Here is a 14,140-nt window from a genome sequence, read left to right as displayed (position 1 = left end):
AGTGGTATACCTGGCCAACCCTGTGTTACGGTACTGCATCAGGGACTATTTGGTTTACAGACAAGGCTTTTACTGGTTCAAACCTCTGTTGCAGAAGCAAGACTGCTCTCATCCTCAAGGGAACCTCCATGTTTTGACCCTCTAAATGAATCAGGGAGCTCTCCTTATGACCTTAAAGCTCTGTGTAAAAGTCATATGGTTATTCTTAGATGGGGAACTCCAAAGTAACACATACGGTAGAATGGCTTCCTGGATGTTGCCCCAGATCTGCTTTCCAGCCATGATGATGGTGAGCTGTGTTGTCAGCTCGATGAGGCAGCCTGCTGGATCACACTGGACAGAAGCAAAAGAGAGAAGGGACAAAGGAACAATGAGAGGTACAGGATTTCTAATCTTTCCCCTCAAGAGTAGAAAAGAAACAAAAGCCCCCACCAAATTATCTGAACACCAACCAACCATGAACAATATAACCTGCCATTTGAAGGGCTAGGGAGGGTTGGGGGAAGCCTGTCAAATGTCTTCTAAGACACGACTAGCCATTATAATTCAATAAAGATTAATAAATACCTATTGTGTCTAAGACATTGTGCTGGGGACATTTGAAAAATGACATAATCCCTACCTTCAAAGAACTTATGTTGTACCAAGGAAGCTACATCATGCATGGAAAAAGACAAAATGGGGACCCAGACAAAGTACCCTAGGAAAACTTAAGGAGACAGGAGTTATGTAAGCTCTCAGAGGGCAAGGAGTCTACCACAGTGCTGATCACGTATTAGGCACTCAGTATGACATCACCTTCCTGATGTCATGGTCCTCTTCAAGAATGAAGGACAAACAACAATAACTCAGTAAAATACTGAAAAAAGGCTCAAAGGGGACCTTTCCCTGAAGAGAAGTCCTACCTCTTCATTCCTCCATTTGTTGAACATGTATGTGTAGGCTCCTGGGTAGCCCACAAACTTCCCTTTAAAGAATGCCACATAAAAACATGACGAATAATAGTTGACAAATTGAAACAGGAACATTTTCATCGTCAGCCTGTTCTCATACTCCAGGTGGGTTCGAGGAATTTCTGAAGGGTCAAAAATGTAGAATGTTAATGCTGAAGACTATATTATCTCTCCCTGAGAACCATTACTCACCTGGGTAACTGGACACATGGCGATGCCTAAGATAGAACCAATCTGCATGGTACAATAGAATGAATATTGCTTCTGGAGTCAAAGGACCCAGATTCAGATCTTGCCTGTGACCCCTACAACCTATATGACTTTAAGTAAGTCCACCGTGGAGGATCCCCCATGGATAACTTCCATGCATCTCAAGTTTCCTCATCCATAAAGTGAGGAAATCAGATTAGATTGTCTCTGAGGTCCCTTCTAACTCTCCACCTATGCTCTTCTAACATTAGGTCTTTACTCTCCCCTGTAAAGTGTAAAGTGTAAAGCATTTACTTATTAGCTGAGATCTGTTACTTCAGTCTCTTATTTTTTTAGCATGTACACTTGTTGGTTTAGAGTTCACAACACAAGCTCCTTGGACGAGAAGGAGGGAAAAAAGAAATGATTTCTCCTTCTATGGAACCCTTCTATTAGGGTCTTCTCAATACAATATTTTGTTTATGAATGAGTGACCTTATACTTGGAAAAGTTGTACAGCTTAAAGTTTTGCATCAAACTTATCCACCAAGGCCAACGCTGTCCAACCTTGTAAGAGCAACCTGGAGAAATCCCTAGAATTCTAGCTTCTATTAAACAGTTTCCAATAGAAGAAGTCCATCAGTGTAAAAGAGAAAGAAAGACCATTGCTACTCTTGACCTTCCTCTTTTGAGAATTTCCAGATTTGTTTATCTACGGAATAATCTAGTCCATACAACAGAGCTCTCTGCTTTCTCTCTTCACAAGATGGCATTAGTAAGATAAGTCATTAGAAAAGAAGGTAGAAGTTTTTCCAAAAGGATGTCTTTCCTATAAAGACAGCAGAAGCAGATGGCTTCTAAGGTACTTGCTAGCCCTCTACTCCTGATCCTATGATTCCTAAGGTCCCTTCCAGATTCAAGTTCTTCTATGCCCAGGGTTCTTAAACCTTTTTGTGTTACAGGCCACTTTAGCAGGCTGATGGACCATGGACTCCTCCTCCTCAGCAGAGTTTTTATTAATGCACAAAATAATATATACAAGGTTACAAAATAAACCAATTATATTTATATGTATCTGTCAAAAATTTTAAAAAGCACAATTTCACAACTTCCAGGTTGAGAACCCTGCTGTATGCACGACTTGGTGCTTCTCTTCCTGCCTGCTGGGTGCTCTCTCCTTTTTAGAGGCTGCTAGATTTCATAAATGTCAAAGGGTGCCTCATCGTACTGTTTTCCCCCTTTACTATAGATGCATACATACATACACGCAGATGTATGTGTGTATATAAAATGGAAATTCATGCTCTGGAATAAAACCAGCGCAATGAACAACCATTTCCAATGAAAATATCTCAAAGCTAAGAAATGTTAAATTCTCTTCTCACCACAAGAGGGCAACAAAGATACAGTGAAGTAGTGGTGACAGTTCCATCACTTCCCTCTTGCAGAAATTAATTCTGTGGGGTCAATGTCTTTTCACAGACTCTAAATTAGTGCTTCACATTAACATAAAGGCATATACAATAATGTGCTCTGGTGGGGATCCTCCTGATTTTACTGCAATTTAACTGCATTTCAATTAGAAGATGACAAAATGAATTTATTTAAGTACATCTCATTTAAACAAGCTGCGTGTACTGGCTGATTATTGTTGTTTTCTTAAAAGTAGTTGAATTGCTCTGATTGCCCTTTTATTGGATGGTAGAGCACGAGAGCTGGAATAAGAAAATAAAGCCCTTCCCGTTGACAGAACAGGGGAACAGAAGAGATCTGACTGGGGACTCTTGCGACTTCATTGGGTTGGAGCTGCTACACCCCCAAGTGTGCAACAAATAAGCCATCCTTTACTTAACCTCAGAGAGTCCTGGAGGAGATGGCCTGAGGGGAGGAGTAGTATGGGCAGAGATCATGGTTTAGAGCTGAAAGGGACTTCAAAGGTCACATGACCCAGTCCAAACCCCTCACTTTAGCGATGAGACAACAGCCCCAGGAGGTGGAAGTGACTTACCCTAAGCTACAGTTAGTAAAGTGGTAAAGCTGAGATTGGAATTCAGCAGTCCAAAGTGGGTAACCTAGAACCTTAGTTTCTTTTTGACTCATTTGTCAAATAAGGAAGACCGTGACTTTGGCTTAGAAGGACGGCATGGACTACAGGATTGCCATTCTGGACTTAGTATTGAGAGTTAAGACCTTGCAAAGGAAAGAGGGGTGGAACTGCTCTAGACTTTCCGACTGGCCAAGGGAGAAGGCATGAGAGCTGCCATAGTCAGCTAGGTAGCAAAGCAGGTACAGCGCAGGGCCTCAAATCAATAAGACCCGAGTTCAAATGTGGCCTCAGATGCTTACTAGCTGGGTGACTGTGGGGAAGTCAACTTACCCTCTGCCTGCCTTAACTATAAAACGGGGATAACATTAGCACCTAATTCCCAGGGCTATTGTGGGGATCAAATGAGATAATATTTGTAAAGAGTTTAAGGGTGCCCAGTCCTTAGTAGGTTCTTAATAAATGCTTAAATCTTTTCCCTTTTCTCCATCCCCCATTATTTAGGAGAGTTAAGATTTTCCTCTTGTAGTTTCTTCTACTTTCAGGCTCAAAGGCCTTCTAAGGAACTTCACTAAATGTAGTACCACGCTCCTCCCTCTCTTCTTCTAAAGAGACAAACAAAATCACAAAGTTCTTATGGGAGAACAATACGATTTACTTAACCTTCGTCCAGTTTTTCATTAGAGACTAAGATGAATTGAGTCAATAAAGCAGCAGGTTTACAGAAGATTTACTTGGCTCTGTCTCCTTTCTGCCCTTTGTCCTCCTTTCTGTGGAATCCTTGTAGGGAACTGCTTCTCTGGGCGAACGTTGTCTCTGATGTCCAGGCTATAGGATGAGTCCACAAATGAACCAGCCCCCATGTGAGGGGTTTCACAACTAAGCTTGGGCATGGGTACAAGCTGGATCCCAGATGTTTAGTCTGAGAGATGGAAACGGCCGCTTAGGCCGACTCTTGCCCTGATCAGATAGTTAACAACAGTGAAATGATTTGTCCCATGTCTCACATGTGGTTTCAGTGGAGGAGTCAGGCCTCTCAGTGCTGGCACTCAGACTAGTGCTCTTCCCCCTTCTGTGTTTGGCCTCAGCCTTATGCCAAATGAAGACACTTCTTTGTTATTCTCCTATATGGGAAAGAAGGGGAGGAGGGCAACTGGAATGGCCAGGATCTCCATGGGTAAATATGGGTGCCATCAATCAATTAAGCATGCCAAATGTTTGCTGAAAGACACTTTGGAACACACGGAGAGTTAAATTCCATTAAAAATCAAAGAGTTTCTGCTAACATTTTACCTTTAAGTTATTAGTTTAAATTTAAGGAATCTCTTAAAACAGCAAAGGATGAGAAACACAGAAAGGTTAAATTTCTGTACTACTAGAGGAAATACTCACACCGAGGAGATTAGGGATCCACTGAAGTACTAAAATAGAATCCTTTCTTTCCTTTCGGCTTTCTACCTTTTTGAAACTAGACTATACGAGCAGCCAATTTCCTTCAGTCACTGACCATACCATGACATCATCACCAGGTTATCATGACATCATCGCCATGCCAGCCACTCAAACCAGTGTGGGGCTTTACCTCCACATACCCATCTCAACTCAGAATGTCTTCACATTTAAAAATTAATATCCAGTTGATCTAAGTCAGTTGTCTCTTTGGCCTGCCTCATTTTCCCTTTTTGTAATATGAAGGGCTTGGGATATTCAGTGGAGTCCAAAATCCTTTCTGATTCCTAATAGTTGATTCATTAATTTTCATGTCAGTTTCCCAAGACTCAAATGAACAACAGAACAAAAAAATAACAACTCAGACTTAGAAGACCTTAAAGATGAGAGTCCAATCAGGATTAATCAGGCAGAATGGCAAAATGGATAGCTGGTGGTCTTCAACTTTGGAAAACTGGGGTTCCAATTGCACCTCTGATGTTTATTAGATGTGGGACCCTAGGAAAGTCATTTAACCTCCCACTAAGCCTCAGTTTCCTTTTCTGTAAAATGAAGGAGTTTTACTCAGTGATATTTAAAGTTCCTTGCAAGGTTCCTTTAAGTCTATGTTCTAATGTTCATGGATTTTTAGGTTGAAAAATCATGTCATTTGGTTGTAATGGAAAATTGTGATGATTTAAGACATGACGTACTTGGAGATATCAAGAGAAATACAGGAGAGGAAAGAAAGAATAACCAAAGGACAAATCTATAAATGGGCATAATCATGTAAATAAAAATAAATTAGAAGACATCAGAACTCAGATTAATGCAATGCTCATTCTTAATTCTAAGAAGACTGATGACTCCTCCTCATTCCTTCTTCATAGTAAGGAGATGGAGGGCTATAATGCAGAATGCTGAATTTCTTGGCAGACATGGCTACATGGCCACTACTTTGGGTAAACTGGCTTCTCTATTGTGCTTTATTAAAATGGAAATGACTTATGGATTGGGTGGGAGGAGGATACTGGAAAGCGGTTGATATAAAATACAAAGAGCATAAATCTTTTTTTGCTCAATCTCAAGTAACTGAGATCTGGGGCAGCTAGGTGGCACAGTGGATAGAGCACTGGCCCTGAAGTCAGGAGGATCTGAGTTCAAACCCTGCCTCAGACTAAACACTTGACACTTACTAGCTGTGTGAACCTGGGCAAGTCACTTAACCTCAATTGCCTATAAATAAATAAATGAATAAATAAATAAATGAATGAATGAATGAATGAATGAATGAATGAATAAAGTAATTGAGATCCAAGTTTGGTGAATTAAACAGGTGATCAATCTGGATCACACACACAGACACACAGACACACACACACACACACATTTTCTTTTATGTGTGGCCTGTGAACTAGCTGTGAAGGCAAGTCCTTCAATGGGCCCCAATGACATTTTGGTCAATATAACCTCCCAAGATACAATTAGTAATTACTTACTCATTTGGATAAACACTTTGGTGTTAAGATTTTTAAATAATGCTTCAGTGACCCTAAAGCCACACCTTATTTTGGGGTACAGTACATTTAACTGCCTCATCTTGGCTTTCAAGGTCTAATGTTTATCAAACCATGACTCTAGAGCTGCAAAGGTCCTCAGAGAACATCTGGTACAACTTCCTCATTTTACAGCTGAGGAAAACAAGGCTCAGGGAGGTGAGGCAATTTGCCCGATGATGCACAGGATGTTAGGAATCAGAGGCAGCATGTGAATCCAGGTCATTCAATTCCAGAGCCAGGTTTTTTTTTCCCCCCACTCCACGTTGCAGGGCGCCACTAGCAGTTGCACTTACGGATTTTCCCCAGTGATCGTGGCAGCTTACCCATATCCGTGATCCAGATGGCTATCCTCTCGTACAAGAAATTCAGGATCATGATGATGACAAAGTTCAAACAGGATGCAGTGACCGATGTGGCCAGCTGGGGCGTGAGCAGGCTGCTGATGGGCTGGAGGGTTTCTGTGTCTTCCATCAAGCTTGCAAATGCCGCGTAGACAGACAGGCGGTACACAATCACTGCTATCATACTGGCTATGATCAGAGAGATCTATGTGGAGGGCAAGTATTGAGAGGTTATGATTTCAGGCCTTGGAGCTAAACACCCAATCTGGGCAGGGACCCCCCACCGCCCGACCTGTGTAACACACTGGTCATTTCTCATTTTAATCAGCCAATTTAGTAAGCCTGACATGCAAAGGGCACCAAACCTATCTCCCCTCCTACTGACAGGGCCTCAACATTAAGAAGACATCAGGTATACCGGCACTACTGCATTTAGCAAAATTCCAGTGGAAAATGTTTTCAAGTCTCCCGAAGATCTAGGGCAAAGTAGGGGCTGCTGTGAAGATCATGTTTGTTTGAGTCCTTTTTGGGCCAATTCAGTGAGTTCATCAGTGTAGGGAATTCTCAGTGTGGATGCTCCTTCCTGAGCTAGCTGCAGATAAATCATTCTATTGACAACCTTTATGTAACTTACACAGTGCATGAAACAGTAGGAGCTGATGTGACTTGGTCCAGGATCACAGAGCCAGTTTGTTGTCATGTGCAGATCTTGAACTCAAGACTTCTTGAGCCCAGGCCTTCTATCCATTCTGGAAATAACAGCTATAGAAGTGTCTCTCTTTCTAATCTTTCCTTCCACTATGAGGCAGCTTATTATCTGCAGTGGTGTAAGATGGAAGAGGCCGCTTGCTAGGAAAGGTATCATGTGTGTTCAGGGTGCCCCATTCTGTGGCTTGCATCAATTAACTTAAAATGTAACAATAAATTTTTGGGGGGAGGGACAGACTTTGCTCCTATGATCAAAATATCTGCGATATGACTATTCTACCCAAATTTGCCTAAAATAGGGGTTCCAAGATCTGATTAGATAAGAATTGGAACTGGGAAACAGAACAACAATGGTGGAACTTATATCCTCCCAAAGGAAAGTCCTGTTGTCCTATGGTACAGACCATGGCTGGTAATAGCTTTGGAAGGGAATGGTCCATATTACCAATCCAATGGGAAAGGAAAGCCAGCAACTGAAAGAAACAGTGCTAAATGTCACAGGGTAGGGACTTACCATGACAGGTCAAACGGAACCAGTTATTAGGAAGTGATTTGTTTGTTGTTATCATTTAGGCCTGTGATTTCCTCCATGAAGAAAGTCCCCAGTGAGGAAACTCACTCTACCAATGCACAGCAGCTTCAGCTCTTCAACTTAGAATCTTAGCGAGGTCTTCAGGGCTGATAAGTGACTGCCCAGTAGCACTCAGCTACGATGTATGATGAGGCAGGATTTGAACTCATGTCTTTTGGATTCCAAAGTTACTCCTCTATCCATTATACCACTTTGTCTCTATCTCTTAATACTCTTTGAATTTACAAAAGTGTCTATCAAAAAGGCTGTTCCTCCTCCCTTCCTTAAATTAGGAGCCAGTTGGAAGGGGAAATATATTAGGGGAGGGTGGAACAGGGAAAGTGGCACTATGATCAGAAGGATTAAATGTTCTTATCGGCTATTGTCTCTTATGGGCAGTGTTAATTCCCATCCTTTGACAGTAGGTGGAGTAGAGACCATATCACATAACAGATAGCACGCTGGTTATAAAGGCAGAGCTGCATTTAAAGGTAGCCTCTGACATACACTGGCTGTGAGGTCCTGGGTAAGTCACTAAATCTCTATGTGCCTTAAGTAATGCCCAAGGATGTGTGTTCTAAGTCAGAGAAGGATTGTGATCTGTGTCAGTGGAGTTAGTTTCTCCAGTGGGAGGTTCCATGCTGATAAAAATCATGATTCTTTTATGTGTGGGTGACAATTTATCTTCCCTTCCATGGCTATCCCAGCAATAGCTCAAATGAAAAAGACAGGCAGGATTTTGGGGTGGTTGTTTTTCCCTTAGGGGCAGGAGATGTGGGAGAAGACTTCATTTCTCAAAAATAAAACAAAACAAAACAAAACTAAAAAATTATGGGCAGCTCTAGGCGGAAATTGATAAGCTTTTTCAGTTTAAAATATTCTCTGTTTATCCTGAGTAGGAGAGGAGAGAACAAAATTCACTGCTCACATGGGAAGAAGACTAGGTAATAGAAGCCATCTCCTTTTCTCCTAGTGCTTCCCCTGTAACAGTTTTGACTCTAATTCTGGTGCGCTTTGCATGAGAGGCTAAAACCAGGAAGCACGCAGGGAAACCCTGGGCGCCAGAGCCCACAAGGAATCCCATCAGGGAGAGCAAGCCTCAGGACAAACCTCAAACAATTTGTGGTTAAAGGGATGAGGAGTCAAAGAAATGCTCACCCAGAACAACACGGTAGCTCCTGAGAAACAGAACCGCAGCGCCTGACTAGTTAGGGGCAAGTAAGGCTCCATCTCCTGTAACAAGCCAGCAAAGCATAGCGAGATTCAAAATCCACACTCCAAACCGGTTGAACACCAAGCAGCCGTCAGAGCCCCGAGAGCTGTGGGAGAGCAGGCATCCCCCGGGCGAGCCCGTCACCAGCCATGGAAAGTCAATGCCAGGGGTAGGCCAGGGTCAGGTCATAGGACCACCATGGGTTGAGCTCAGCATGCTGAACCACCTGCTATTGTGGGAACACAGTGCCAAACTGCAGGTTGGCAGGGCACATGTGGGCACCCTAGGAGGAGTGCCAAGGCTAGACTGAGCATGCTCTAAAGTTCATAGGGAAACAGGATCATAAATGAAGGCCTGGAAGGTACATTAAAGGGAATCTAGTCCAATTCCCTTATTTTGCAAATTTTGAGTTCTACCCTTGAGCAACTTCCCCAAGGTCACACAGGTAACACGTGAAAGAGAGGGAAGATGTGAACCCAAGCCCCTTGACCCCAAATCCAACACTCTTTCTGTGTATCACTGAGACTGGCATTGCTTTGCATGAGGTGCAGCGTGGAATCTTTCTTCCACCTGCGTCTATCTGGATGCATCCCATTCTTCCACACCATCTCCAAGCCTGACCACCACCACTGCCAGACCTCTTCATGTACTGTGTTAGTTGGGTTAGTCCAAGTTCCCAGCTGCAAAAGGAAGCAGCTAAGTCTTACCCAAAAGAGGATTGCCATCCAGCAGAGGAATAGTTTCCCATAGAAATCTAAAGTCCACTTTCTTTCAAGTTCTAGTTCCTAAAATGTCAGATTAGATGGTTTTAAAAGGGGCTGGGGTGACAGCCCAATGGGGAAAAAGAATGGAAGAGAATACACAGAGCTGGACATCTAAGATGGCAAGCCCTGCAAACCCCAAGCTTCTTTAGATGGCACCTCGGCCTCCCTCTCTACAATGTTGACGTCACGCTTGCTGATCGTGGACGCGGTGGTCGTGTTTGACAAGCCAATTCTTATCACCCTTTGGCTATCTGCTGTCCAGTAGGAGAACGTGGACAAACCACAAGACAGCAATTCTTACTCACAAGGTAGTAGAATGGTCACTGTTTGGCACCTGGCTTACTACATACCACTTTATCTGTTAATAATTGTTAGCAGGGTTAATGGTGACTAGGTTTCTTTTCTTTTTTCTTTATCATGGAGTTGTAAGCAACAGACATCAGAAATTATACAACTTTTGAACCCCATGTTCAATGTGAGAGCCATTAAAATTACTCAATCCAAAGGTGCTTACAGGATATACATACATACATACATACATACATATATATATATATACATATATATATGGTTTTTCTTTTTTACAGAATCTCTCTAATTATCTTCCACTATATACTGGCAGAAGACTGGTACTATAATTTCAACTTCAACCCAGAGCCTTCTCTAATTCAGCACATAGACGAAAAGGTCTTACTGAAGTCCTGGCTAATTGCCTCTAACTGGATATGTCAGGATGATCCCTCTGTAGAACAAAAAACAGTGCAACCATTATAGCTTCTGGACGGGCAGACGTGGCACCAACAACGATTACTAGTACTGGGAATAGAACTTTAGGAGGGCAGTCGATGGAGACATTTGCAAGACATTTGCATTAGAGCAACAATAGAGAAGTATTGATTCACTCAACGACATAGGTTGGCTTTTTCCACTCCGTGGCACTAAGCTTATCAAAACCACTGGATTTTCGCATGTTCAGGACAACATTTGTATTCTGAAGAATGAAAATGAAAATGTTCTCAATCTTATTTAAGGTCAAGCTCCAGGGGACTGGTCATGGCAAATATCTTCAGAAGGAAAGCCATCACCAAACCACCTATGCAAAAAACCAGCAGGTTCTTTCCTAAAGCCCTGGACTAGTAGTGAGATCATCTACTGACAAACTTTAGTTCACCGGATGGGGTGGGAAAGGAGAGAGAACTTGGGGTGAAGGATCTAGTCTCATCTGACTTCTCCTTGGGTCTTGCCACTGGTCTGTCGGGCCTGAGATACAGAGAATGTCACATACGCAGCATCATTTGAAGGCTGGGGTATTATAAACCAATCCTGTGAACCCTGCCTCTGCCATTTGCTATCTATGGGATCTCACTTCTCTACTAGCCTCATCTTCCTTATCTATAAAATGGGAGCAGTGGAAGAAATCTGAAAAGGGACCTAGTTGGCTCTATCACTCCATGTTTCTACTTGTGCCTTCCTAATGACTTTAAACATCTTAATAGAAAAGAGTCATGTGCCATTGTTTCCCTCAGGCTTTGTTCCCTACCTATGGCAATCCCTTCTAGTTTGGTGCTCCCCAAAATCACTAAACTGACTTCCTTAAGTATTTTGACCAGATATGAAAAGGACATCAAAGGCTGTGAATCGGGTAGATTGTGGGAACAAGAAAGTCCATAGGAATTAGGCTCATTTCAAGCCTGTCTTAATGGACACCAAAGCATTTGTGGTTAAAAGGGAAGCCGAGAGTCCGAGATGGTCACCCACAATAATGCTGCAAAGAACATCAGCCCAAAGTCCTCCTTGGGCAAGTCATAACCTTCAAGGGCCTCAATGCTGCCTATCTTTACAATGAGGAGATTGGATTACATTAGTAGTTCTTAATCTGGGACTGATACACTTGGCTTTAAAAATATTTTCATATGTGTGTTTCAATATAATCAGTTTCTTTTGTAATCCTTACATATTTATGTTATGCCTTTAAAAATATTATTCTGATGAGCATCTGTAAGCTTTTCTAGACTGCTGAAGAAGTCCATGACCATAGAAAATGGGGAAGAACCAGTGGACTAGATAGTCCCTATGGTCATTTCCAGCCCATCATTCTATGATTCTATATTTGAAACTTTCTTGACAGTTATCACTTAGGTCCTGGACCACAAATGTAGAGAGAGACCAAAAATATGAACAACTATGCTTAAGGCCGCCCATTTTAAAAGGGCAGTAGGAACGGAACTAAGAAGTAACGACCATGATGTGGCACCACAGATGCTACTTCATTGTAGAGAACCAGAGGGAAAAAAAAGGCCAAATCTCAATTTAGTTTGATAACCTGAAGGGCTGTAGTACTTCCTTATTGTCTCTCTTCTTTGTTACTGTGTTAACAGGGAAACACCACCTCTCTTCTTGTTCTTTTATTAATATAAGGAAGTAGGTTGTTGGGTCTTATAAAAATGTCTATTACTATTATTATCATTATTGTTATTATTGTTATTACTATTATTATTATTATCATTATTTTATAAAAGTTTTCTGGTGGCTGGAAGCAATTTGTATTATTCATGGTTTTAGCTTTTTGCCACTACAGTTGAGGCTGAAAGGCAGGGCTCTGTAATGAACCAGGCTCAAAACAGAAAATGTTTTCCTATTTCAGGGGGCCAGGGGCTCCATTATCTTCCTTATCAGCTTGGTCTCACATCTCCTTAGCAGCGCTGATAGAACACAAGTTACATGGATGGCTTCATCCTTGCTACTGAGTTTCCTTAGAATTACTTGCCACTTCCATACAAAGGGCTTGACAATTTGTTTATTTACTCATTTTCATATCTAGGAAAATCCCTTGGGGCTCTAAAGATCTACATGGTAGGGGAGTGTACCCTCTGAAATATGTCATGTCCCAGGCTGGTAACCTGAGAATAATGGTAAAAGCAATGTTCGTTAATTCACAGTCTTTGGGACCAGCACGGTAAAGTGGAAAGGTCATTGTAGTTGGAGCCAAAAGATTTGGCTGCCTCAACTACACTTACTGCCCTTGTAACCTTGGACAATTCAATTCATCTTTCTGGACTCTGGTTTCTTCTCCTGTAGAATAAGGGGAATGGGCTAAATAAAGCTGAGAATTTCTACCAGTTCTAAAGGCTAGGATCTGCCATAGGCTTTTTTAAAAAACCCACTGAAAAAAGTAAAGCACTAACAGAGGCACTCCACCCAGGCCATCTGAAGTGAGTCAGTATGCACTGATCTAGCATGAATCAATAACTTCATTTGGCTTTTTAGAAAAAAATTATTTTGGAGCCACCATTCAGACTTAGTGACTGGCCAGGGCCGGTGAGCCCTCAAGTTCCGAAATGGATTTAGTCAGTGGTACCTACTTGTTCACAAGCCAACCTCTTACCAATGCCTGCACAGGGGTGCCAGATTATTATAAATTTAATCTTCCAGACAATTTTTTACATTGTGGTGTCAATCCAAATGCACACCACAATGGTGGAAGGTGCTCTCTTATTTTTATCCAGATATATATTTTTTTCATTGTGTTTCACTGGCCTTGGGATTTCCCCCTATGAAAACTCCCAGTCAATAATGTTCTAATACAGTTTGGCAACTCTCTTATAATAAAAGTCTTAAAGAGTTGTATGGGGGGGCAAGGATGATGATGAAGATGATGACGATGTGTAAGACACTGTGCTAAGCAATTTATAATTATGTCATTTGAGTCTCATGACAATCCTAGGAGGTAGATGCTCTCACTATTGCCATTTTACAGGTGAGGAAACTGAGGTAAACAGAGGCTAAGTGACTTGCCCAGGGTGAGGCAGCTAGTAAGCTTCTGAGGCTGGATTTGAACACAGGTCTTCCTGACTCCAGGCCCAGAGCTCTATCCACTGTGCCATCTAGTTGCTCTCAGCCGCACTGAAAGGATAAATGTCTTGCACGGGGTCAGAAGGTCAGTATCTATCAGATGCAAGATGTGAATCTGAATCTTTCTGATGCCAAGGCCTGCCCTCTAATCACTATGGTCTGTTTCCTTACCTGTTAATATAACCTTTGAATGTTAACTCTCTACTTTAAGATTCACTGTCTTTTCAATGAGCTTGATTTCCCACTGTCAATCTTTTGAGTGAGATACTCTATTTTGTCTAATAGGTGAGCACCCTAAACAAAGTTGACAGACCTTTAATACATGGTAATTGATTACCTGTTTCAAAAAACACAACCCTAGACCCAGAGACGGAATCAATCTCATGGTAAAATCTAGCCCACACTCTTTCCCTTCAGATGAATAAAGGTACAATCATCCCAGTATTTCAGATATAACAACTGATGCCCAGAGAGTTTACATGACCTATTCGCAGGTCACATAGTTGTACTTGTCAGAG

At 42.0% G+C, this 14,140-nt stretch overlaps 1 protein-coding gene across 5 annotated transcripts in view; it reads right to left on the bottom strand.

The window, feature by feature from the left end:
- ANO5 (anoctamin 5) overlaps positions 1-14,140 on the bottom strand; it is a 139,579-nt gene that overhangs the window by 16,814 nt on the left and 108,625 nt on the right. For 4 of the 5 annotated variants that reach the window (XM_078148447.1, XM_078148449.1, XM_078148448.1 and 1 more), the window contains 4 exons: positions 9,714-9,791; positions 6,497-6,719; positions 906-1,075; positions 236-333 (listed from right to left, as the gene is read on the bottom strand). In XM_078148447.1, coding sequence (XP_078004573.1) covers positions 236-333; positions 906-1,075; positions 6,497-6,719; positions 9,714-9,791 — 569 coding nt within the window. Of the gene's footprint in view, positions 1-235; positions 334-905; positions 1,076-6,496; positions 6,720-8,951; positions 9,027-9,713; positions 9,792-14,140 lie in introns of all 5 variants that reach the window. The other variant, XM_021001884.2, reaches the window with a different exon arrangement.

This window comes from Phascolarctos cinereus, unplaced genomic scaffold, assembly GCF_003287225.1.
Source record: "Phascolarctos cinereus isolate Bilbo 61053 unplaced genomic scaffold, phaCin_HiC Scaffold_9;HRSCAF=440, whole genome shotgun sequence".
In the NCBI taxonomy this organism is placed as follows: domain Eukaryota; kingdom Metazoa; phylum Chordata; class Mammalia; order Diprotodontia; family Phascolarctidae; genus Phascolarctos; species Phascolarctos cinereus.
This window is presented reverse-complemented; position numbering and strand designations above follow the sequence as displayed.